The 26,815-nt window shown below is 42.7% G+C and overlaps 1 protein-coding gene across 4 annotated transcripts in view; it reads left to right on the top strand.

Annotated features, from left to right (window-relative positions):
* Positions 1-26,815, top strand: part of IQGAP2 (IQ motif containing GTPase activating protein 2) — a 248,957-nt gene that overhangs the window by 102,681 nt on the left and 119,461 nt on the right. For all 4 annotated transcript variants that reach the window (XM_081132687.1, XM_081132688.1, XM_081132686.1 and 1 more), the window contains 2 exons: positions 18,196-18,352; positions 25,749-25,826. In XM_081132687.1, the coding sequence (XP_080988813.1) occupies positions 18,196-18,352; positions 25,749-25,826 (235 nt within the window). The remainder of the gene's footprint in view (positions 1-18,195; positions 18,353-25,748; positions 25,827-26,815) is intronic.

Genomic DNA, 26,815 nt, shown 5'->3' with positions numbered 1-26,815 from the left:
GTCAGGGGTGTGCAGGAGGCAGCCGATCAGTGATGACTCTCTCATCGTTGATGTTTCTATCTCTCTTTCCCTCTCCCTTCCTCTCTCTGAACTCAATAAAGATATATTTTTTTAAAAATCACCATCCCAATAGGTGTAAAGATTTTTTTAATTTACTTTTCCCTAATGTCCCTATTTTATGCAGATTCTTCTGTCTTTGTTATCATAAGTTTAATAATTATGTAAATATAGTACCTTGCATTTTTTTAAAGTTCTACTTTTTGAGAATGTGCTGAGAAAGAGCAGCTGCTAACCCTGTAAATTCATGGCCAACCTTTACCCATCTGAAAATATATTCACAGGGCATATTTTCACTTCCCTTTGAAATGTTATAAAAGTTTAAGATGTGTTTCATTCAACATGCAGAGTGTTTAACTATTTTTAAATTAGTTCTGAGCATTTAAAAATCACAAGTGCTCGTAAAAAAACCTGGATTTCTCACTTCTAAGGAAATGGTGAAGGCAGACCCCACTGGTCCATGTTCACACAAGACAGCAGTTGGCTGGAGCTGGACAGCACACAGCCCCATCCCAGCCAGCTTAGCCCTCTGCCAGTATCTGTTGCACCCCCGCAGGCATCTGTTTGCAAGCCCTGTTGAAGTCAATCTGGATTTATTCCAATTCATATTAATAATTTAGTTGATTAGAAGTGACTAATACTTCTGCTCTTCCTAGCTACTTAATACCTCCACTGACACTTTCTCTCCTGATAAAATCTGAAATCTCCTTGTTATCTATCCTTGCATGCCTCAAGCCCCTTGGGGACAGGTCTTGCCAACAGATTGGCCTCTACTGGTTAAAAGTCCCTTTAAACTCCGTTGTTTCTAGGTGCATAAGGCACGGGCTCTCTCTTCCAGCTCCACCACAGGCTGGCTCCATCACAGTGGCTCCTCTGTGTTGCTGCCACCCAGTTCCGAGTCCCTGCTTGTTACTCTTGTCCACCAGGAGCCATAGTGATACATCTGCTTTTCACATATGCGCGTTTTATGTTTATGACTGTGCCCATCCATGTCATTTTCCGGGTATGTGCCAGAATGATTAAACTCTGTTTCTCTGGTCTGGAAATACAGCTAGCCACGTGCGGAGATACATAGATTGTAGAGATGATAATGGGTCGGCTTCAGATCCTGTGTCGTACAGCTTGTCAGCCCTGGGAGGTGTTGGGTGAGGCCCCGGCAGCCCTGAAACGGAGGCACTGTGAAACCCAAGGCGGCCCAGGGCTGCCCGCCTTATGATTTGTTACCGTGCAGAGCTGGCTGTGCCGTGGTCAAGCCCCATTTCCTGAAACCTAAGCGCGCTCGCCACACAAGTGTCCCCCACAGCAGCTCCTGCCCCCGGCCTCCTGCCGCTCTCCCCGCGGTTTGCAGCCTGTCTCTCTGTGTGGTCGCTGGTGACTTCCCTGCAGGTGAAACCCGGCCGTGACCGCGGCGGTGGTCGCAGAGGGCGCGATGGTGCACCGGTGCTCCGGGCAGAGCCTCCTCGCTTCCCCGCCCCTCCAGCAGGTCCCATCTCCGAAGCTCTCCCGGTGGTTTGTCCAGGCGGCCGAGCTGGAAACCTGGTTGTCAGTCACTGAGTCCGGATGATTTGTGCTTCCTGTTACACGGGGGAACTGCAGAGGGGGTGGGGGGTCTGAGCCCTGTGGTTTTGTCTCCTGCTTTTCAGCCAGTTTCTTTTTGTGTCCATCACTCATTTCCTGCCTGCTCTTTCCTAACTGGACATAATATTCAGCTCTGGAGTTTGCATTTTGGTTTTCTTACTACATAGACGTTTAGTTTCTGGCTTCTCCTTGCCCTTCCCCCCTAACAACTCCACTGGTCAGTTGCTTTTTCCCCAAGGTGGGTGGGACAAGATTGCTTTTTATTTCTGTGGCCTTTCACTTTCCCCCTTTGTAAGGGTTTGTCACAGAAAAGAAGTTTTCTCTTTTTCTGATGTCTGTTTCAGTATAGAACAATGATGAAATTGTTAGACAAGTGAAATGGTACTTAATTCTCTGTCTGGAAATTCTTACTCATCTCAAAGGCTCTCTGAGTGAGAAATCACTGTGGATGGCAATTAGGGTCTCCAATTCCCAAACATAATATAGGGGTGGTTCCCGCAGGCACCACTTTCTAGCTGATCTGGTGGCCCCCTGTCCTCCCTCTTCTTGCTTTGATGGCCACTCCACCCCTGGTAGCTGCTGTTCTGACCCAAGAGCTAGCAGATAGTTAAGAAACTGACATCTAAGAAAAGGACCTTCAATTAATAAACTTCTTGCCTTCTTTGGTAAGGGGTAAGGACTCGGAAGCACCCAGGGGCTCCTGCTCTCAGATAGATCACAGGGTCACGGGGGTGTCTGTGCCAAGAAATGTTGAGACTCAAGTGTGGGGACATTTGGCAGAGACAGAAGTCCCCAGCTGCCTTTGATGCTGGAAAGATATTCTGAGTGGAAGGGCTATAATTAATTATTAACCTACATATAAAATCAGAGGAGTACTGGTGAGCACAGCTGCAGATACTGCCCCCTGATAGGATGTTTCTGGTTGCACTGGGAGGAAAGAAACCCAGGGTATAGCTTTGAGAGGAGGGCTTGTTGGATTCCTACTGATGCTGGTATAATTGCAGCATTTTACTTTGTAAGCTTATTTTGTGATTTTGTGATATTATGTGTACAGAGTGGGTGGTTGCTTAATTAAGTGCTTTAAAATTTGTATTTGGTCCTGTATGCACATGGTTCAACATTTACAAAAAGAGTACACAGTGGAAATTGTCTTTTTTTCTACCCAGTCCCCCTCTCCAGAGATAACCACTTTTACAAGTTTATTTTGTAGCTTTCAAAGGATAATTTCTGAATAGTTATATTTCTATAACTATATATATATATAAAAACTGTACACACAAATATGTACACATATTATTATGCAATTATTGTTTAATTGTGTAACACAGTGGTGTACACGATTGGTAACATCATTAAATATTTTTCAGTAATGATGATATCCTGCAGCCTTTTAATCTTATATTTAAACAGAGGAAAATTAGAAGCTGGGACCGAACAGAAGGGGTTCTTATATGAAGCAACTACTGTTTGGGAGCATGGCTCATGTGATCGAGAGGAAATGTCTAGGTGTCTGAAATTGTAGCAGTTGACTCCCAAATCTTAAAGCCACAACTGGCCGTACTTGAGGACCTCAGGTGCAAAGGCTGAGTCAGTCACACGCCCAGGGGATGACACACGGTCTCACTGGTCACAGGGTGGTTCCTGGTTTGAGCTGGGTCCCCTAAAAGTTACTTCCTTTTATCCCCAGTCCACTCCCTCCTATAGGCAACCATTCAGATACATATAAAGTGTATCATTTAGGTCTGTGTGTAGTCTTGCAGTGTATCTCGCCTTGTTGGTATTTTCAGTTTATGCAAGTGGTATGGCTTTCTCATTCTGTTCCTTAGCTTCTCCCCTAGGCTCTGAGTGTTCCATCTTTGTTGTTAGGTGTGCATCCAATCTGGTTTGTTGCTAACTGTCTTTGTGTGGCAGAACTGAGATTTTGAAAATAGTTGAAGCATTGCAGTGACCTTTACCCCAGTTTTTTCTTTTATCTTAATTTTTGTTCCTCATGAACAACACTTCAAAACAAACTTAGGAAACCCTAGAATTCCACCAACCTAGTATATCAACTTTCCTAACTTTTTCATATGGGGCACACCTGACATAGTTACAATAAAAAGTCATCGTGGGTTTTTTTGTATTATTGTTTTATTTACTTTATTATATCAACATTCCTCAATTTTGCTAAGTTGTCTTCATAAATTTTAATGGTTGCATATTTCTTCTATATTCTGCACCCAGCTTAACAATCTCTTCTGTGAAACACCTTGTAAGTTGTTCGTTTTTTAGTATCACTGTGATTCAATACCCTCATGCATATAGTTTTGTGTGTTTTTTTTTATATATATATATATTTAAATATATCTTTATTGATTTCAGAGAGAGGAAAAGAGAGGGAGAGAGAGAGATAGAAACATCAATGATGAGAGAGTCATTGATCGGCTGCCTCCTGCACGCCCCCGACTGGGAATCGAGCCCGCAACCCGGGCATGTGCCCTGACTGGGAATCAAACCCCAATTACCTGGATCCTAGGTCGACGCTCAACCACTGAGCCATGCCCGGCCGGGTTAGTTTGTTTTTGTTGGGATTTTTTCTCTCTCTTATATTATTTAGCCAGAATAGATGTGCATTGGGGGATTTTGGAGTTAAAGAGAGGAATTATATGGCTTATGATACAAGTTGCGTCTCACTATATTCCCAGAAACAAATGCAAGTGTCTTTCACTTAAAACATCCCTCTGTTATTTTTAGAGTGTTCTAGTTAGAGCTGTTGCCATAGGAATTGATGTATCAGTTGTCCCAGTGGTCAGCAGGGAGAGGAGGAGCTGCAGGTTCTCTGTCCTCGGAGCGAGCTGCAGAGCGGACCATCTGTTACCTGTGCCGTGCGTCCTTTCTGCTCCGCACCCTCCTGGCATGGGCGCAGCGTTGGTTTAATCGCCCGCCTTCCGCTCCCTGTGGTCTGGAGGGTCAGTGCCCGTGCGTGTGCAGCCCTGCCTCGGTCTGACCCGGGGCGCGTGTGCACGGTGAGCTGTAAATCTGAACACACATGTGGAAAAGAATGGTGCTCGGGCTGCCTCTCCTGGTGCCCGTCACCCATTTCCACAAAGTGGCTTCTGCTTGTAACGACTGTGTGCCGGTGAAGAGGGGGAGCGGGAGCGGGAGTGGGAGTGGGAGGCATTTGCAAGAACATATGTTGGGCTCTTTTCATTTTCCTCTGAGTGACAATGATTGATGGCATCTCGTGAGTCCCCGTTTGTCACTTTCCTGGTACAGCTGGCCGTGGGGGTGGGGGAAATCAATAAGGGCTGGGCGAAGGACAGAGGTAGAGAAGGAAGGGGCTCCGGTATGGTACTGAAATGACACTTCTCACAGTTAAACTTTTCAGTAGTGTCTTCTCCTGCTGTTACTTCACTACTGCCTGCTGAGAGCTACTCTTTTTTTGATCTTTTAGACTTTAGAAAAAGCAGTCTTCAGATCTCTTTCTAATTCTGCATCTCCGGGAAAGGGTTACCTTTGAGCACAAGATACCTGTAGTTTAAGGGGAAGAAAAGAAGGTGGAAGATCCATACCGGGTGCAGCTTGTGCCAGTTAGGTGTCTGATATTTTGAAATACGGCCTGGCTTTAGCTGTGGCATCCTCTTGGTGTTCTGGAATGTCCATGATTTAACTGTTCCATATCGAATGTTCGGTTAGGAAGTAGGAAAGGGCTGTAAAGAGAGTTGAGAGTAGAAAGGAGTTGTGGTAAATTAGGTAAGTTTACAATGGTCTTATTAAGCTTGCTGCTCGCATTTTCCTGCCTCTCTTAGAGCAAATAAATGTGTAAAAGTGCAAGAACAGTGATTATTTTGTGGTCAGATCATGTGCACAACGCAGACATAACCCAGGAAAGAGAACCTGCTTCATCAAGCCCTCAGTTGTTATTTAGGTCAGAATTTATGCGGAAGCCTCAGATGAGGGTTGATTTGCCAGGAAACTGCTGCCAACGACTTTCGGTTCATTCTTCTTTACTTTCTTCCTGCGCCCCAGCTCATGGTTGTCTTGCAAAACAGAAAGTGCTTTGCACTGCAGTTGAGCGCCACAGCCGCATCCCGCCTGTGGCAGGTTCTGGGAAGCCAGGTAGACAGAGCCCAATTTTTTAGTTCAGTTCTCCAAGGCACTTTGCATGGCCTGCGGGTTGTCCTGCATGGCGTCCTGTGCCCCACAGTCCTCACCCATAGGACTTCGGACCTCGCGTGTTCGTGTCAGTGTGGCCATGCTGCTTAGGTGCCTAGTGAAGACAGGAAAGACGCTCCAGGGAGGACGTGTGCTACCTGATGGGTCCTTTGGAGCATTACTCTCTAAACAGATGCTCCCCTGCCTGGGGCCTTTCTTCCTTTTTTTTGAACAGGACACCTGTTACATGAACACCTATTACATGCAGGGGACTTTTTAACCAGGTGATTCCACACATGGAATCTGTTTTCATTCTCAGGACAGCTGGTGTTGTACCCAATTTTCTTATTTTTATTTTTATTTATTGATTTTAGAGAGAGAGGAGGGAGGGGGGAAGAGAGAGAGGAGAAAGAGAGACATCAATTTGTTGTTCCACATATTTATGCATTTGTTGATTGATTCTTGTATGTGGCCTGACTGGGGTATTGAACCCTCAACCTTAGCATATTGGGACAACATTCTAACCAACTGAGCTGCTACCTGGCCAGGGCCCTGATTTTCTGAAAGGGTGAGATTATGGCCCAGGTTGATGGTTGCATGTCACGGTAATCACAACTGAAAAGTCGCAGAACCAAGTGTGAGGCCAGGTTTTTGGGAACCCAAAGTCCAGTGCCCAGCTGCACCCCACAGACTCCTTTGGAAGAGACAGGAGCCTCTTCGGCCAGTCCCAGCGAGGACGGTCGCCTCATCTTGTGTTAAGGTGCAGGTATGCCTCGCTTTCAGAAAGCAGCATGGAGATCAGACTGGCTTATTTTGGCTTTAGAGAGCACTTCGCTGTGGGTTTCTGCTTGAGAAGTGAGTGTTCCTGGGAGCGAGCTCAAGCCTGTCCTTCACATTCCTCGTGCACCTTGAAGAACGTGTCCGAGCAGAGTGGCGTGTGGAGGACCTGTGTGCTGTGACAACCTGCATTGAAGTCTCATCTTACTAGCCGTGCAGCCTTGAGCAGCTTAACTCTCTGAGCCTCTTTCCTTCTCTGTGAAAGGGGAATAATACCCATCTCATCAGGTTAGTGTGAGGATATGTTGTTCATGTAAGTGCCGGGCACCTGCTAAGTGCTGGGCAGTGTGCTGAGCAGATGTGAGCTACAGTGGTTTGTCGTGGGCATTGTGAGTTTTGCGGGAGCCCCGTCATAGTGGAAACCCAGCTCTTGAACATACATAAATATCTGTATTAACCCCTGCTGGATACCAGTTAAGCCTGTAACTGTAAGGCAACGATAGTTGTCAGTAAAGGTGCTTACTATGTGCCAGGCACTGTTCTCGTGACTTTCTTCCTTGGACTGTCAACAACCCTCTGAAGCAGTACTATTATCATCCATCCCAAATTTACAGATTAGGAAACTGAGACCGAGAAGTTAAATCAGTGCCCGAAGGCTCCCAGCTGGTAAGCGGCAGAGCTTGGGTTGAACCTCAGATGTCTGCTCTAGGGTTTGTGCCTTTAGCTGTTGTGCTGTGCGCCTCTGAAGACAGGCAAGGCTCTCGCTCTTACAGAGTTTACATTCAAAGTAGGTGCATCAGTCAAACAAATAAATGTGATGTAATCTGCCAGGTGGTGAGAAATGCAGTGAAGAGAAATTAAATTGGTGAAGGGGTTTAGCTAGTGCATTACTTCCTTGGGCTGCCATAGCAAAATACCACAGAATGGGGGACTTAAGCAATAACAATTTATTTTCTCATGGTTCTTGAGGCTGGAAGTCCAAGATAAGGGTGTCCTTGGGGTTAGTTTCTTCTGAGGCCTCTCTCCTTGACTAACCAGATGGCTGCCTTCTCCCTGTGTCCTCAGTGGTTTTCCCTCTGTGTACAGCCCTGGTGTCTCTCTCTGTCTGTCCTAATTCCCAGTATACCAGTCATTGGATTAGGTCCACCCAAATGGCCTCATTTTAATTTAATCACCTCTTTAAGGCCCTTCTACAAATACAGTCACATTCTAAGGTACTGGGTGGAGTTAGGACTTCAACATATGAATTTGGAGGGGCCACAGTTCTGCCCATAACATTCCAACCTTGGACCACCAAAATTCATGTTCTTCTCATATACAAAATGTATTCATCTACATCCCAGAAGCCCCAAAATCTTAACCCATTCTAGTGTCAACTCTGAATCCCAAATCTCATCTAAATCTTATCTCTATCGAATGAGGGTGAGCCTTGGGATATTACTCATCCTGAAGCAAAAATTCCTCTCCAGCTGTGAGCCTGTGAAACCAGGCAAGTTTCAAAATACACTGGTGGGACAGGCATCGGGAAACAGTCTCACTCTAAGAGGGAGAAACTGGAGAGAAGAAAGGAGACATAGATCTAAGTAAGTCCAAAAATCTAGCAGGACAAATTTCGTTTGATTTTAAGATTGGAGAGTAATCCCTAAGATCTCTGCCCTTTGGGCCTACCAGGTGGCAGTCCCGTCTTCCAGACGCACTGGCCCAATGGAACCAAGGAGGGGACAAAATCCGGGCCTGGGGTGGGAATGGCAGCCCTGTTAAGCTCTGAATCACCTTCAGTGTCATTCTTCCCTTATCTTGATAGATAACCAGATAGTTATATTGTCCCAAGCCAGAGAATCCCAGAAATGAAAGGCACTCCTTTATTTTCTCCCTGTCCCTTCCCTTTAGTCTAAACCAGTATCGTTTCTGCTGATATAACCCCATCTCTGTTCCTGGCTTTTGCTGAGATGGGAGATAAGTCAGTGAGTCACATTCTTTATGCACTGATTGTCCAGCTGCACTTTTAATGTCCTTTCCCTTTCTCATTTTTTTGCAATATTGATAGGTTGAGAATTGTCCAAATCTTCAAGTTCTGATTCCTTTTTGTGTGACAGTTTCTTCGTCTGCTGTTGCATTTACCCTGTGCAGCAAAGATGATCCAGGTTTCGCTCTTCATTTGTTTCACTTGAGTATCCATTAGTGGCATTCCTCCCCCTTTACTTTCTAAGCCTAAAGCCAGGCTGTTGACATGGTTAGAGGTACATGAAAAGGTATATGTACTTAATGTTTTCCTTAAGGGGGAATCCTCAACCAATATGCTTTAAAAAAAAAAAGTTTACAGTGTTGCCTTTTTGTCTTCTCCTGCTTCTGTCTGTCACCACAAACTAGATTAAATCACAAATCGTCATTTTCCCCCCCTCCACCACCAGGCTCCCTTTGGGCTCAGGTGTTAAGTGTAACTAGCAAACAAGCGCTTGCTTTCTATTTGTTGGAAAGAGCCACTATATTTCATTCTCTTCTATTACTGAAAGTAGTATGTGCTTATGATAAAAAATTAAGATACAGGCCAAGATGAAGAATTTCACCCATGATATGACTGCACAGGAAAAACCACTGTTGACCTTTTGTTACCTGTTTTTCAGCCTGTGTACATTAATTTAAATACGTGTAATTTTAGAAATAAACGTATCTTCTTGTATAGTTTTGTATCCCATCCTGTTCTTTTCATTTACCACAAGTATTTTTTCCATTTTCTTCAATATTCTATGAAAATAACTCAAGTAACTATATGACATTCCAACCAATGGATAAACATGATTTTTTAGACACTTAGGTGGTTTCCAGGTTTTATGTTACACAAAAATCTTGGGTCATAGCTGTGTTTATTAAGCTATACTCACAAAGTAAACTACCTGGCTTGTATTTTAAGTTTCCTGATGTGTTCTTTCAAAAAGCAGTAGAGTGTGGTGGTTAGTGTGCAGAGTTAAGAGTGATATTTGGGTTTCGGTTATGTTTTTTTCACTTATATATGAGCTTGGACAAGATATCTGGCTCCTTATTTTTCTAAAGGAAGATGCTAACTCGTTGGGTTATGGGAAGAGTAAATGGAGCCTTTTAAGGTACCATGCCCTAAACGTAATAGGTGTACAGTAATTACTATTATATCATCAGGTTGTTTTTCCAGAACGTTCGTACCCACAGTTAGTAACTGTTCAAATATATTGGGAATGCTGTGTAGTTGAGAACCTACAGGCACACATATAATACGCCAGTAGAGGTCAGAAAACATTAGAGACTCCAGGGAGGTGTGGCATGTGGCTCCTCTCATCCTCACCCTACGGCTCCAAGACACTGTTTTCCTTTGTAAGCATTTCTCTTCAAGTGCACGTGTTTCTTTAATCATCACTTAGGTGTTGACTATCCTGTATACACTTAATTTTTCCAGTACATGAGTATTATTTCAGAAAAAACATTTTAAGTATTACTAAAGTGCTATTAAGAATTTAACACTTGAACCAAGTCACCTAAGGTCAGCAAGAGGCCATATGGAAACATTAGGTGTTGGCTCTCCCTTTCTCTTCCCTCCCAACCAAATGCTGAGGCTTAAGACCAGCCTTTTGCTTAATGTGACAGTAACCTTAAAAGCAAGTACATGTTTGGGGTTTAAAAATTTTTTAAATTCTATAAGCTCATTGCTTTTTGCAGTGTCTGCCTATCTAGAAATTTTAGCACCTGAAAACGTCTTTTTTGTGTGTGTATATTTGTATATGTCAAGCCAGTTGTCTCTCCAGGCATGTGGTGATAGTATAATATATCCTAGGTAGATGATAAATTGGGCCAAACCTAATTAGAACTACCATAAATATCTGATCAGGTTTCTGGAGTTAGGAGGAATTATGAATAGAGCATGTATTTGAGCAACATTGTATTCTGTGAAATAATTTTCAGTTTTTTTCAAAATTTATTTCAAATGTTTCAAAAATTAATCAGACCTATTACAAATTGGGCTACAGAGTTTGCAGGCTCTCTTATATGTTAGTGCCTTAGGCCACTCAGCTTTTTTCCTTTCCCGTGGCTAAGGGAACGAAGAGGAAGGAGGGGAACATTAATGCATTCCATGTCCTTCTTTAAGAAGTTACTCGCCCAAAAAGAGTCTTTGAAAAACCTGTTCGTTTAAAGAGAAGAGAACATGAGTGACATCGGGATGCCAGCTCTCTGCTGGGTTCTGCGTCGGTGCCGGTTCACTTAATCATCAAAACCGCTTTGAACCAGTGGCACCTTAACATCAATGAGAATCTGAGACTTGCTGCTCAGTAAACTGAGGGGCTTTGCCTGATGCTCCACTAGGAACAGTGTCCGGAAAGTACTAGATGCTCAAAAATGTTCCTTGGATTAATTGGTCAGTCTGTCACGGTTGCACACCTGGTGAGGGACTGGGCCAGGTTCAAACCCGGGGCATGCCAATAATCGTGGTTTGTGTTTGCTGGGTTCTTACTCAGTGCCGGGCACAGTGCTAAACATTTTACACAGGTTCTCATTTACTCCTTCCAGCAGCCCTCCAAGGGTATATACTTTAAATATCCTTACTTTGCAGGGAATCACTGGTATTGTGCTGGAACTACAATTTGAACCCAGAAAGTGTAACCCCAGATGCTGTGGTTTCAGCCACCAAATTGTACTGCTTCTATCAGTTGCCTGCCATTTGATTATAGGAAATGTTACCAACGAGGTGTTCTGGGGGAACGGAGTCCTGTGGGCAAAAAACTGGGGAAACATTGGGTTAAAAGAAATTGAACTTGGCTTCCTACTTCAGGAATTCCCTGAAGTGCAACTTATGAATCCTACAGAGAGGTTACAGAAGGCAGCGTTTTCTAAACTGACTTGGCCTCCTTCCCCCCGCCCTTCCCCAGGACCCCATTAGCATCTCACTGGGCCAGCACTCTGAACACAGTTTGGGAAATGCTTGCCACACTCAGCACACGCTGTATCGCTGCTGTATCGTCCCCTCCTAAGGAGGAGAATGACAAGTCCTCAGACAGCTGCTCCACTCCTGTTAGGTCCAGGAGTCATAAATTGATGCTTTCCGTGGTATTATGTGTCTGTGTTTTAAATATTTTAATATTTCACGTCATTTTCTTCTACTGAACCAAATACGTTTTGTCTAAGAGAAGGACGGCGACCCGAGGATGCCCCCGCAGCTGGGCAGTGTGTGTTCTGCATCCCAGTCCCCCTGAGCTAGTAATAAAGCTGATGGAGTCCTGGTGACAGTTTTGCAGCAGCCTCTAGGGAATGAAGAAGTTTTACCCTGAGACCTTAATCTAGTCCTTCTGACGTTTTACTGTCTATTGGCACAAAAGGTGGCCAATTACACCATATATATAAAAATATTTGGTCTTCTGTTCTTTTGTAAAATACTTCATATGCTGATTTTCAAAACATTAGGGAGAAAAATAAACTTGTAGCACTTGGAAGTTCATGGACCAGGGCACTGCATTAAAACAGGGTTTTGTGCAGAAAAAAGTGTCTGGGTTTTGGCCAACAGTTCTGCTTTCGGGACATTGACTCCATACGGCGCTGTATGATAGAGACCAAGATTTATAGTTGGTGATTTCCTGAATAACAACTCAGATAGCAAATGCCTCCATATTTGCGAAACAACTTTCATATGCTCTGCAAGGCACAAAGTAGCAGAATAGAATGGATCGTTTGTCTCAGCATTTTCATGAGTTTGGTTTTTCTATCTCTTGCAAGACAAAATGACGTTAATTATTTTTCTTTTTGGCCTAAAGCTAAAATTGGAAAAATTTCACCTTTTTCTCCCCTTCACGCTTCTCCCAGCATCTTCCCCCCTCTTCCTCCCAGTCTCACTGGGATCAGATCTTTTACACATAGAGCTATTTATGGAAACCACCTCAACTCAAAAAGGGGGTGAGGGTGGGTTGAAGACAGACTGCTCAACTGATAAAAAGGAAACTCCTTTTACTTCCATTTTGTTTCTTTGTGCCTGGTAAGTGATCCGAATTTTTCCCACAGAGAGAAGAGAAAACCAGCAATACTATTAGGAAAGTAGCCCCTGTACCTAGAAAGGAAGGTGTTCTACAGCAACCTTTAGGATGCTTATGAGAAGTGGCTTTGACTTTTGTTTTGGGTGAGACATCCACATATTAGTGTCATGGTTCGGTAGGAGTGATCAGTAGAAGGAGCAGGGAGGAAGCATCAGTAAATGCAAGGTTAGCAGGGGGACACACAGCCAATTCTGGTTTTCATTTCTGTGGATTTTTAGGTCAAATCTGAAGATAGGCTTTTGATGACATGTGAGGTCTTTCTAGCTTGATTTTATGTACTCATACTTTATGTATTATCATACGTAAGTCATAGACATGTAGATCATTGGAATGGAATTGAGAGTCTAGAAATACCTTTTCACGTTTGCAGTCCATTGATTTTCAGCAAGGGTGCCAAGACACTTCAGTGGGATAGAGTCTTTTTAACAAATGGTGCTGTGCTGGGACAACTGGATATCCACAGGCAAAAGAATGAATTTTGACCCTGACCTCTCACCATGTACAAAAATAACTCGAAACAGATCAAAGACTTAAATATAAGAGTTAACACTAAAGCTCTTAGAAGAAAACATAGGCAAATATTTGTGACCTTTAGTTATACAATGGTTTCTTAATATGACACCAAAAGTATAAATAACAAAAGAACAGATAAGTGGAACTTTGTCAAATTAAAACTTTTTTGTGCCTCAAAAGACACCATTAAGAGAGTGATAAGCCGCCCAGCCGGGCGTGGCTCAGCGGTTGAGCGTCGACCTAGGATCCAGGCGATCAGGGTTCGATTCCCGGTCAGGGCACATGCCCGGGTTGCGGGCTGCAGCTGATCACTGACTCTCTCGTCGTTGATGTTTCTATCCCTCTCTCTCCCTCTCCTTTCCTCTCTCTGAAATCAATAAAGATATATTTAAAAAAAAAAAAAAAGAGAGAGTGATAAGCCAACACATATAATGCAGAGATATTTTCAAATCATATATCTGATAAAGGGCTTGTATATTGAATATATAAAGACCTCTTATAACTCAATTTTAAAAATACAACCCAACTGAAACATGAGCAATGGATCTGAATAGACATTACTCTGTAGAAGATACGCAAAAGGGCCATAAGCACATAAAAAGATACTCAGTATCATTAACCGTCAGGGAAGTGAAAATCAGAGCATCTAGGATGGCTATAATTAAAACGACCGCCAATTGGTGGCAAGGAGGTGGGGGAATTAGAATCCTCATACACTACTGGTGGGAATATAAAAGATTGCAGCTGCTTTGGGAAACTGTCTGAAAGTTCCTAAAACGATTAAGCATTCTATTTCTAGGTGTATACCCAAGAGAAATGAGAACATATGTCCTTGCAAAAACTTCTGTATTAATGTTTAAGCAATATTATTCATAGTAGCCAAAAAGTGGGGAAAACCACTGATATTGATAAACTGATAAATGAGTAAATAAAATGAGATATACCCATATAGTGGAATGTGACTCAGCAATAAAAAGGAATGCAGTGCTAAAGCATCCTATACCATAGATGAACCTTGAAAACATTATGTTAAGTAAAAGAAGCTAGTCACAAAAGGCCACATATTGTATAATTCCATTTATATGAAATATCCAGAATAGGCAATTCATAGAAAGAAAGTAGATTTAGTGGATTGGGAATCTGTGGGTAAATGGGGAGTGACTGCTAATGAGTAACGGATTTCTTTTTCAAGTGATGAAAACATTCTAAAATTGGTAACAGGGATGGTCTCACAGCCCTGCGAATTGCATTGCACATGTTAAATGGGTGAGTGTATGGTGTGTGGATTATTTTTCAATAAAATTGTTAATAAACAAAATCTTGTTAAATAATTACAGTGTCATATTGAATTTCATTATAATTTTAGACCTGGACTGAAACTGAGTGCCCAGGGTTTCAAGTGACCCGTCCAAGTACATCCAGCTGGCGATCACAGAGCCAGACTTCCTGAACATCAGGCCAGATGTCTCTACACTGTGGTAGCTGTAGGAAGTTTGACCCCTACAGACCATAAAAATCACACTTGGAGTTTTTATTGGTTTGACCAGATAATGCTAGTTTGTGTAACAGATAAGCTACTGAGGTTGAGGTTGACAGTAGGAGTTTAATTCTCTCTCATGTAACCTTATTGAGAAGACTCTGCAATCCTGTCTCAGTTTACAGTTCTTGGGCAGGTGACTTTATTTAGGTAGAGCCTAAGCTTCCCATATCTAACTACTGCTTGCAATAGCATCCACAGAGGCAGCCAGGCCATTTACTCTTGTGGGGTAGATGACAAAGAAGTGACAAGGAGGAAGTTCTAAAAAAAAGAAACCCAAGGAAATGTACTCAACTCTGACAGTGACTGTACTACACCTCTGACCTTGTGCTGGAAGAATGACAGCTACTGTGGAAGTAGCCTGGAGTGTTGTGTTATCACTTTTATTTTACTTGGGGCTGTAGGGCTGGACTGGAGGACTCACTCTTCTGTTTCATGAGTTTTGAGAAGTTAAAAGTTGAAATAGGAGGAGCAGAAGCCCCTGGCAGTTTTTTGATGTTTTTCAGTTACTAGGTGTGTGGCCTTGGGCTTTTCTGAGCCTCAGATGATCTGCAAATGGTGATCCTAATAACACCTCCTCCTTATGGGATGGTCTGGAGGATTAAGTGATAATCCCCATAAAATATTAAATCCAGGTTCTAGCACAAAATAGTGCTTAATAAATACTATTTATCATAGATCATAATAGCATCATGTTTTGACGTTCAAGGCAGTGAAAAGATATCTCCGTCTGTGCAAAAATGCGACATTTATAAGTCTTTGGCCATGTCCTAAAAGATTTTAACTGTGATACTTGGAACATTTTTCTTAAGCAGGCAGAATCTTTCATTTAATAACAATTTATTGTGTACCCTTTATATATAAACATGTTGTCAGGAACAAGGGGAAAGAAGAGGAAGAGATGGCTTTTGCCTGTGAGCAGTTCATGTGTCATAAGCTTAGCAATGGCTGTATTTTAAATAGGCTGTAGCTAACCTAAGTTTTTGATGTAGTGTTTTAAGCCTACTGCACATATATTGTAATATAGACAAAATAAATGCGATTGTCTTTTTTTAACAAGTCCAAGTCTAAAACATCATACTCCAGAGTCTTTGGTATCTTAGCTTCCAGCCCTGGCTCCCAATTGATAACTTATCTCCCCCCACTGCTGCTACCAGTTGTCCGTTTCCCTCTCCCCCACCTCTCACATGTACCCGCATTACAGGATTGTTATAAAGCAATTATATATTGCTGTGTGAAAAGCAATTTCCTGAAATTTTTAAGATAATTGAAAACAGATTGTGTTTTAATGCAAAATAGCATAATTAATGCTGTAATTTGTAGTTGAGTTAGATTAGAAACTTGTTCTAGTGCCATGGCTTTTAACTTGGCCAGATTTTTATTAAAAACACAACAGTATTGATTTATTAATTGTTTTTAAATTTATTAAGTCTATGGTACTCTTACTTCAGTTTATTTGAAACAGGCTCAGATAAACCAAACATCCCTTGTTTACCTTGTGTGTGTATATATGCGAAAGCCAAGTTCATCATCTCCTTTTACCTGTTCCTGTCCTTCCAGCCTCATGGTCCCACTAGAATGTCAGAGCTGGGGTGTCATCCTCCCCCCTTTAGTGGAGGGGAAAACTGAGGCCCCGAGAGGTTAGGGAATGTGCTTGGGTCCTTACAGTCGACAGAGACCCTGGTGCAGAGAGCTCCCTTCACCAGGCCCCTTTCCCTGGCTGGTAATATTTCTCTTTCCTTCTACCCCCTTTTCTAAGCTGTCACCAGGCCCTGTTACTGTTTCCTTGAAAGGTTTCCTGGTTCCCGCCCTTCGCCTTTCTTCCTGTCTAATCTCGCCCCTTGGTTTCTCACAGTGGGGAAGGCCTGACAGAGCCCTTTGTCTCTGGGACATCCAACATACAGGATTAATTTTCCCTAATTACCACTGTCAGCATGTCATGCCTGTTTTGAAGCTGCAGCTCTGCTTCCTGTAGCAGAAAATATCCACACTTCTGTTTTTGTGCTTGGTCATCCAGAGCCTGACTTCCCTGTATACGCTCAGCTTCATTTCCTTTCTCCCCTTGAACCCCAGTGGCCCCAGGTCTTCTCTGGGTTTTCTCCATGAGTCGGCCGTATTTCCTTTATGCCTTTTGTCTGTCCTGCTCCCTTGCTCTGGTGTTCCTCCTGCCTTTCCAAATACTCATTTTTCTAGACGGAATCCAGGTCCCACACCTTTTCCATGTTTTCCCTATTGCTCCAGCGATACCCCCCGCCCCCCAGTATGTTCCCCAACTCTTTCTCCTTACGCAGCAGCACACAGCACTGGGCATAATAGCCTCTTGTATGTGACTCTTGGATTTTCCCCTGCAGTTGCATTGTTGTCTCATGCTCTTTGAAGGCAGGGTTTATGTTTATATTTTTCTCATACATTCCATGTTTTACAGAGCCTAATAAGTGGTTAGTAAATACTCCTTGCTTATTAGGAGCTCTTTGAGTTTTTGAAAGATGCTGTCCAGAGCTACAAGCAGTTCAGACATTTTACAGCGTCCACTGCTTGGATCTGGATCAGTTGTTAATATTGCAGAACAGTGCTCCAGTGTCCGCCAAATGTTGATAGGATCAGCCGCCGTTGTGTTAATGATCCTCTGGGGGCCTGCCTACATAGGTGTGGTGCTCACACCAACAGTTTATGATTTGTTTGTGGATCAGTTGCAGGGAAGTGGGGCCTCCCCCACTGAAAGCCTGCCCACCTGCCTCTTGGATCTTATAGTAGGAATAGTTCCCTGAGCATGGAGAGTAATGGCATTGTCCTCATAGCTCGGGCAGATTCTCCGCGCACCAGGTGACATGGGAACTGGCCTGGCTTCCCTCCCACTGTGTGTGTGTCCTTGAGCCAGTAATGACCTTGGAGCTCTCTTTTCTACGATACTGGCACAGTGTCCTAAGATTTAATCTGATCTTGTTCTGAAATATTTTTTCATAACCAGTAAGTGCTGTACCTTTTTGAAAAGGTAAGCATGTTGTAGTAAGTTCCTGGTACTGGGAAAAGAACTGTGTATTATTTAAAGAAGCCCATGTCTGCTTTCTGAATTTTGATGTTCCTTTCCATGCTTTCCTACCTTTCCTGATACTCGTTTCTGAACTGAGGCAATTGCGGGTTTTACAGCACCTTGGGTTGTGCTCTCCCAAAGGCATAACCCCGACAAGAATCTCCTCTGCTGAGGGTTCATAAACTGGAATTATTCATATAGAATGGTTTGGCCTTTTTCCCTTTGGTACACGTGAGAATTGGCAGACTCAGGTAAAGGTGAAGTTGACAAGCCGGGCATAGTGGTGAGCTCAGGGCCTCTGGGCTCGGACCCCTTGCTCGTCTTGGGTTCTGAATCCTTCATCATTGTCCCACCAGAAAGTCCTCTGTTTCCATCTGTGACACCTACGATGTTCCCGATCCTGCTCCCTTAGCTACTGTCCCCATCACACAATGAAACGCGGCATCATTTCACTCTAGAAAGTCACCCAGCTGGAGCCACTGTAACATTTGTTTGTTGTTTGTTTGTTTTAATCTCTTTAGGTGGATGGAAGTCTGCTTAGTTGAAGAATTGCCACCCACCACTGAACTGGAAGAAGGGCTCCGGAACGGAGTTTACCTTGCAAAATTAGCCAAGTTCTTTGCCCCGAAAATGGTTTCGGACAAAAAGATCTACGATGTGGAACAAACACGTTATAAGGTAACTGAACTCTAATTGGTTTTGGCTTCCAGCTAAAAGTGAAAGTCCAGTATTTCATTTCCTTTCCCTTCTTTTAGTGTTTCTGCAAGAATTTTGAGGGAGGCAGGACGTCCTTGGTCTTTGAAGCCTGTTAATAATCATTCCTAAGGCAGCAGCAGTTTTAAAAGCAAAGCGTTTCTATTTCTGGACTGAGGCAGAGAGACCTCTGATTCGGGGGGCTCCCCCATCACTCCTTCATGGAGGTCATTTTTATTAGCGCCAGGGAATGTGAAAGTGGGGGCACTCGACCCTCCTTTTTTCACCACCACACAGTTTTATTGCCACGCTTACTCTCATCAAGGAGTAAAGTACCCAGCTGGGACTTGAACTTGTGGCCCCAAGAGTTAGGTCCAATGTGATCAACTGAGTAGTAATGTTGAATATTCAGGTAGGAATTCCTTTCCATTTGGTGTTCGAAACAAAATAAGACTAACCATTCTGTATGCAACTAGTTTTAAGAATTATTTCACAGCTAATTAGAGTGTGGGAGAGAATACAAAACCGAGACGAACACCAATCTTGTATCAATAAAAAATTTGTGATATTTTAGAGCATATGTCTACGTATTTACAGATGAGTAATAGATCTAGGATTTGTTTCAAAATAATTGAGAGGAGCTTGGGTAGATGACTCGGGACTGACCATGAATTCCTAACTGTTGAGGCTAGATGATGGGCGCATAGGAATTCATTACACTGTTCTGTCTACATTTTTATGCTGGAATTTTTTTGTTCTAAGTGAGGGAGCAAAAAGTAAGTGCTGACCTGAAAGACCCCTTCATTAGATGTGTCTTCAAGAGGGAATTTTAAAATGTGTGACGTTGCTCCTGGAATACGTGATCCCTTGTCCACTTTGGATCTGAGTTTCTAAACCTTCTTTGAAACTTGATTCTTTATTTTCTTATAAGTTCTATCAGTAGATTTTATCTGCAGATTTTCAAGTATCCTTAAAAGTTATTTCTCTTACAGTTGCAGGGACCTTAAATACAGTTGAAAATGGAATGAGTTCCCATTTATTGCATGATTCACAGTACCCTTCAGTTATTGAGACAAACTTTATTTTAAAAATATGTATATTGAATTCAGAGCAAATGTTTGAATAACATGTGGGCTAACAGTAGACAAGATGAATTGATAGATCTTTTTGGACAAGTCTGTTTTCATGGTCCAGTCTACAGAGTAACTGAGCAAAAGTTTCTGCCTTGAATAATGTTATGAGTAAATGTTTGCATTTGTTAAAATAAGTTTAAGTCGTGTGTCTCACCCCAGGCAATGACTTCGCCAGCCAAAATTAAAGTTTTTTTAATTTTGAAACATTTTTTAAAGTTCAGAAAAGCACAGAAAAGATTATTTATATACCCACCTCATAAAGTAAATTAACATTTGTCCACATTTTAGAGCATTTTTTTCGTTGCTTCTACAATGGCTATTACCAAGATCCAGGCCTATTAGTACCAACAGCCACGTAGATTTGACGACAGAGTTAAGTTGTAGGTGGGCTGGGCTCCAGCCCACCCTGAAAGGGGACTGTGGATATTTTGCTTTGATGTTGTGGATGGTGAGAACCAGGGAAGAAAGACAGACCTTCAGTGGAGGCTAATTCTTCCTCCTCCTGCAACATCACATACCTTGAATATAGGTGTCTCTTTCCTGTTCCGTTGTGGGTACCCTCCTGGCAACTTAAACAGGCCCTGTTTCCTGCTGGCCTTAGAGATCCTACTATTTGAATAAATAGCTACTTGTCTTTGGGATGGAGATGGGAAATAGTTCCAATCTTTTCTTACAAAATAAAACACCTGTGGAGCCTAGGCAGGTGAGCCATCCCTAAGTTGAACATGGTGAGAGAGGGAAGTCCTGTGTTTTGCCTTCTCCCACCCCATCAAACCCTGGAAAGCTGGGGTGTGGAGAAGAGAGATGCTAGGAGAGGGGCGGAAAGAAAGGAAGCAGCAGAAGGAGGGGGGTTGATGCCAGCTGTGATGTGGGAGAAAACACAGGACGAGTGGAAACTGCTCCTCTGTTAAATCACTGGAGAAAAGAGGTTTCTCTTTTTCCTTTTATTAAATTCCTGGAAGTGCTTAATGTCCCTGAATGGGAGTGTTTCATGACTTGCCATGCAATCATAAAATTTTATTTTAAGGCCATTTCATTTCTTTTATAAAAATGAAAGGAGACAGATATTAGTGAGCAGGAGACTTAATTAACTTCCTGTTCTTGTGTTCTTCAGGACGAAAGTCCTTCATGTGGGCCTTTCCCAGGAACACTAAATCATGACACTGGCAAAGATGTTGAAACCCAAGGGAACACTCAGTAACCCGGGCTCAGCCCTTGATGTGCCATCTGGAAACCATGAGTTCAGTGAACACGGGCTCTCACTGCAGGATCTGCCTGAGCTGCAGCCATAAAATATGACTCGCCTGTTAGAAAGTGTGTCCCCAAGCAGGAGCTCCGTCCCGAGCTCTAAAGTCTTCATTTGGGACACCGTTAACCTTTGAGGAAAGCTGATGAGAGCTTTCATGCTGCCCCATCCTCTTTGCCAGCTTATATGCACTGTTGGCTCCTTTTAATTTAAGGTTAGAAAGATGTCCTAGGTCTTAGGGTTCAACCTTCCAGTGATGAGTATTCTTTCCCCGGCCACCTCCACCCCCCACTCCAGGTCTGAGTTATGTGACCACGCCAAGTTCTCAGGGGCGCCTGACACTGTCCCTCTTGGATACACCATGGTATACAGTAACGATTGTCTTGTCACGAAGGCAAAATCTATGTGTATCTTCTCTGCCATGTCCTTGGTGAATGGTGCAGGGCCTGGCCATGGTAGTTGCTAGGGAAACAGTTGTTGGGTGAAGAAAGGGATGGCAGTAGTTTCAGGTAACCAAAGGGCTCCATTTCTTTCTTGTCTTCTATGCTTTGTTTGATGCCTACCCAAGGTGCTTGGAGTTTGACACCCTTCCTTTAAGTGTGATGCTTACAACTCCTGCAGAGCCACCCGATGGGTGTGTATAAAAACATGGATCCTGTCCCCAACCCAGGCTTTGAGTCAGGCAGAACCTCTTGAGCAGAGGCCCAGGAAATACACGCTTAATAATCACCCCAGGTGGTTCTTGCGTACTAGTAAGGTCTGAGAACCACTGCTCTAATGGTAGTGTAATATGAACATAAGACATTTTAATAAAGCTATAAGGAAAGAATATAAAGTTGTGCTATGATAGAAATACAGGGTAGAACTCATCCTTTCATACAATACGTTTCAATACCTACTGTGTGCCAGGCGGACATGGTTTCATGGTGCTTACAGATGGAGAGACAGACTATGAGTGAATGTACAGTGTGAACTGTGGTAAGTAAATGAAGGAAGAAATTGACAGATAGCAACGGACAGAAAATGTGCTTCTCTGAGGAGACATTGACTCAGTTGGAAGAATGAAGAAAATCATCATGGGTAGAGTTCGGGGTAGGGAGTGAGGAGGACAGTCCAGAGAGAGGAGGTCCTTTTGTGAAAGCTCCTCAAGGAAGGATAGAGCTTGGCCACACTGAGTGGCTGAGAGGCTGCAGTGGGGATCCTGACGAGAAATGGACCAGGGGGGAAGCAGAGACACATCAGGAAGTCACACGTGGAGGTCCTATGATGTCATCCTACGACGTGGGGTGTGGGAGGGAGCCTTTGAAATGTTAAGCAGAGGCATCGAGGTGCCCTGTGTGCTTTAGAAAGATCTGTCTGCTACTCTGTGTGGTTCAGAATAAATTGGAGGGAGGGTGAGGGTGGAGGCAGAGTGTAGTAAAGGGATTATTCAGTCCAGGTGACAGTGGCCTGCATAGCCAAGAAGTAAGTGGATTCAAGAGGGAAAACAAAGGGTGAATCCTGGAAAGGGATTGGAAGTGGGTGGAGGGCAGTGAAGAGAAGACAGCTGGGTGAACAGTGGGAGACAACCAGAGAGAGAGCATTGAGTTGTAAAGGGGGTGGGCTGGTGGAGAAGCCAGCAGGCTTCTGTGGTGAAGGCTTGAAAATGAGAATGTTTAAACAGGTTAGGATGGGCGAGGGAAAGACACGGAGGAGGAATGCAGTCCTTGGAGAGGACTCAGCCTGCCAAGGCTCAAAGACAGAAAAAGGTGGTGTTCTGACACTGCACAGCATTGCAGACTTATAATAAGTGATTGGTGACTGTTTTGGTGAGCCGTAGACAGGGAAATCATACACAGTGGTTAGTAGTATGAGCTGTGAAATGCAAAGAATTGAGTTGGGCCTCACCACTAGGTTTGCCTCTGTGAGCCTCAGTTTTCTCACCTGTAGAGTGAAAATAATCATAATAGTATCACCCTTTGTGTAGATACTGTGAGGAACAAATGTGATCATCCATGCAAAGCACTTGGCGCAGTGCCTGATAGAGGGAAGCGCACTATGGGTGCTTGAGGTGGTGGTTCTGAGGCTGTGAGCAGTTAACTGAACAGAATATTTGGGCTTGGAGTCAGGAATCTTGCAAGCTTGTCTTGGCCCTGAGCTTAACAAGGTAGATCAACTTGAATGTGCCTTAAATACTTGGCCCCTCATAGTTCTAAAATGCTTTGAGTCTACTATGTAAGACGTTACTATCCAAAGAAGACTTACATAATTCCTTATCTACTCAGTTTTAGCAAGAATAACCTTGCCCTTTCAGCAGAGGGCATAATCCCTGAATGAAATCTCCTAATTATGTAATGAATATTTATGACTTCAGATGTAATAAAACCTGTTGTTGTTTTTAAAAACCTTGCTTGCTGATGTTGTAATATGTAATAGCTCAGCAGTGGAATATCAGCAGGTACTTTCTAGAAAGTTCAGTACCTGAAAAAAATTAGGTGGACAGACAGTAACAACCCTTGGCCAAGTATGACCACAGACATGCCACCAAGTCTAGTATTAATATTTAGGATTGGTGAAAAACATGCACAAGCTAAACAGGGTTATAATGGACTGAAATCATCTTGAGCTTGCCTACGAGACCATTTTTGTTCTCTAATTAAAGTAAATCTAGCAGATTAAAGATGTTTAATGCAGTTGGTTCACTGAAGCTTACTCCTTAAATATGCAGCTGTGTGGATCAGAGGCCCTGAAGCCAGCACCTCGGGTGTTTCAGATGGAGGAAGGAAAGAGTCTAACCACTGTCCTGAAAAGAATATAGTATTGAATGTCAACTGCAATGGAAAAACTGTTTTAAATAAGATAAAATGGGTGAAGGATTTGAACCCTATCATTTTATTTACTATAGGAATAGGACCAAGATAACCACCCCTCTTTCGGTGCATCTTCCTTGAAGGACTAAATCTTTTCCTGACTTTAAAGGTGAATGAGAGTTTCCAGCCCAATGTTGCAGCATAATAATTATAATATCGAACATTTATTGCATTCTTAAGTGCGCTTTGCAACGAAGGAACTTATGAATATTCTCATTTAATCTCTCCAATGCAGAGAAGCAATCCTACTTTCATTTTAGGGCTGAGGAACCAAGGTTCAGAAATTTATAACTTTCCTGAGGTCACCTGGCTAATAGGACCATTAAATGGATGGAGTCCTTTTGTTCATGGTTTGAAATTATTTAAGCCCACCAGCCAAAGACCTTCCAGAAACCCCACCTGGGTCAAACAAAACTAGTTTTATTTCACTCATTGTAACAAGAAAAAATGCACACCCAGGGAGTCATGAGGAGGAGAAACGAGGGGCTTAGTGTGGGTCTGGGCTTGTGCTGGGTGATGCTAATAAGGGAAGCAAGGACCTGTCCCATTATCTTTGGGTGTTGCCAGGAAGTGGGATCAATTTGGTGTCTTGGTAATTTTTATCTAGGACGTGACATGAGTCTAGAAGCAAGATGTTCATCTTAGTTGGAAGGCGGAGGGGGACAGGGGGGTTGTTATTTTGTGGTGCCAAAGGGCCTTTTCCCTGTCTTGATGTGATTGTGGATTGTTTCCAAGTTGCTCCTTTATGATCACAGAGTGACCGTGTCTGAGAATTGTTTGTGTTCTGCCAAAGTTGTTTATACTGAGTTACAGACCCTCAGACACTGCCGCCTGGCTGGTAACTGGCTGCTCTCGCTCTCTTCCTCTCGTTTTCCTTTCCTCTCCCCCTACTTCTCCCCTTCCCTCTAGATATTTCATAGTAACTAGCTAATTTCTTCCCTCTGAAGGATAGTCCAACCACAGTCAGGACCTGTGTTCTCTGGGGGTTAGCACAGGGAAGGTTTTCAGATCTGGAGAGACCTCTTCTGGAATCCTAGGTCAGCCACTTCACAGCTTTGTGGCTTTGGGCAAATGACTGCATCTTTCTGACTTACGTTTCTTCATCTCTGAAATATGGGAATGTAATCACCTTACAGGCTGTTTTGAAAAGTAGGGATAATTTACATACAGTGTTTGATACACACAGTTCAATCTCAGTAAGTAGTGACCACTATTAAAAAGGCATAAACATTTGTCAAATGTTAATTTGCTTATATTTCTTAATTTCTAACAGCAACAAATATACTTTTCATTAAATAAACTATTAGATTGTAGGTCGAAAAAGATGGAAAGAACCAGATGTTCTGAATGTAATTACTTTTTTGTTTTCAAATAGATAACGTGCTATTTGTTTAACTAATTAAAAATACAAGACCATTTTAAGCTCTCAATGGTTCATTACATGATACAACTTCATGAGATAGAGGCAAGTATGCTATATTTATAGAATATGCAGAAAAAATGACTGGCTAATAGGACTGTAAAGAAGAATGGAAGATAGAGAATATTTTTATTATATGGGTCGAAAAGGTCTTGTAAAACATTTCCACTGAAGGTTTTACTTATTGTACAAGGCCAAGGTTAGGCTTAAATTACAGAAGGAATAGTTACTAAAATTAGCTCGGTGTTGTGGGTGGTTTTTTCCATCTCTGTATTTTTCTGCATTTTCCAGGTTTTCTACAGAAAATTACATTAACAATCAGAAAACAATGATTTGACAGAACCAGAAACCACAAAAAAACCACAGAGTTTTAGTCTTCTAAAACTCTGTTTTTCCTGAAGTTTCTAGGTTTTTCAGCTGTCGTTGCCAAAATCTTGACACCGTGTATGTATGTGTCTCATAAAATATGCTTAGGCATGTGCTAGACATTAAATGGTCTTTGAGATTCTGCTTCAGAGTTACCTCAAACGTGTGACTAATGGAAACTAGAGTGGTCTATCACAGATGTTTGGGGTGTTGCTGAGTAGTGTAGTGTCCTTTACTGTGTCTTTAGTTGTTTTACATGGGCTGTAATAGCTTTATTCTAGGAGAAATAGAATTGAAGAGCATCCTACTAATGAAAAAATTATTACAAATGACTCACTTTTTGTGTGTTTCCTCCCTCCTCCATTAGAAGTCCGGCCTTCATTTTCGACACACAGATAACACCGTGCAGTGGTTAAGAGCCATGGAGTCTATTGGTCTACCCAAGGTGAGCCTTCAGATACTGGAACCTGAACCGGGAGCCAAAAGGGGTAGTATACAAATGGGTCATTATAAAATGCTGTGGTACACGGGGTGTGCTGATGCAGTGGATTGCCTTATTGCCTCAGGAAAGGCCTATACAAAGTAATAAATGGCAAGAACTCTGAATGAAGTATGCGTACAGATCAAGAGCAGCCCTGCAGAAGTGTTTATGAATTAAGCAAGGTCAGAACACACTTTAGCAGGTAGATAGTTGATTTAAAATAGCCATCTCCCTTTCGTGTGCTGCTATGTGTACTTACGATTCCTAATCTCATTGTGTCACTCTATATTATATCCCTATAAATTACTACTATAAATTTATTTTTATAAATTATTACTACAAATCATTGTATCGCTTTAAATGTTAAAGGCTCGGGGCTATAGCTATTACTTGTGAAAGAGATTGTCTAAATAAAACTCATTCAGCAAATATCCAGAGCTTGTTAAATTCAAAGAGCAGACATCCTTCAGCCTGTGCGACAGACAGGCAAGTAGAGGAAATGAGGAAGTAATTATATTTAATAGAAATTGTAGAGCTATTTCTTAAAACATCTCATTTCGAAATAATTATGGAATCACAGGAAGTTGTAAAAATAGTACCTCCACGAGTACTCTTCATTCAGCCTCCTCCAGTGGTGACATCTCCTCACTGTAGTGCAGTCACCAGTTGACATTGGCGCATGAACGTTAACTCGACGACAGGCGTTCTTCAGTCTTCACTATTTAATATGCGTTCATTCGTATGTAGGTGGGGGTTCCATTCATTCCATGAACAGATTTGTGTGACCATCACCACTATCACGTTACCGGCACTGCGGAGGAGTGGCCCTTTATGTCACATCCCTCCCCCAGCCTGTCCCCAGGCCACCACTGATCTGTTCTTCATCTCTGTAGTTTTGTCATTTCAACAGTGTTATAGAAATGGAATCATACAGTAGGTTACCTGTAGCAATT

The sequence above is a fragment of the Miniopterus schreibersii genome, assembly GCF_964146895.1.
Source record: "Miniopterus schreibersii genome assembly, chromosome: 3".
In the NCBI taxonomy this organism is placed as follows: Eukaryota; Metazoa; Chordata; class Mammalia; order Chiroptera; family Miniopteridae; genus Miniopterus; species Miniopterus schreibersii.
This window is presented reverse-complemented; position numbering and strand designations above follow the sequence as displayed.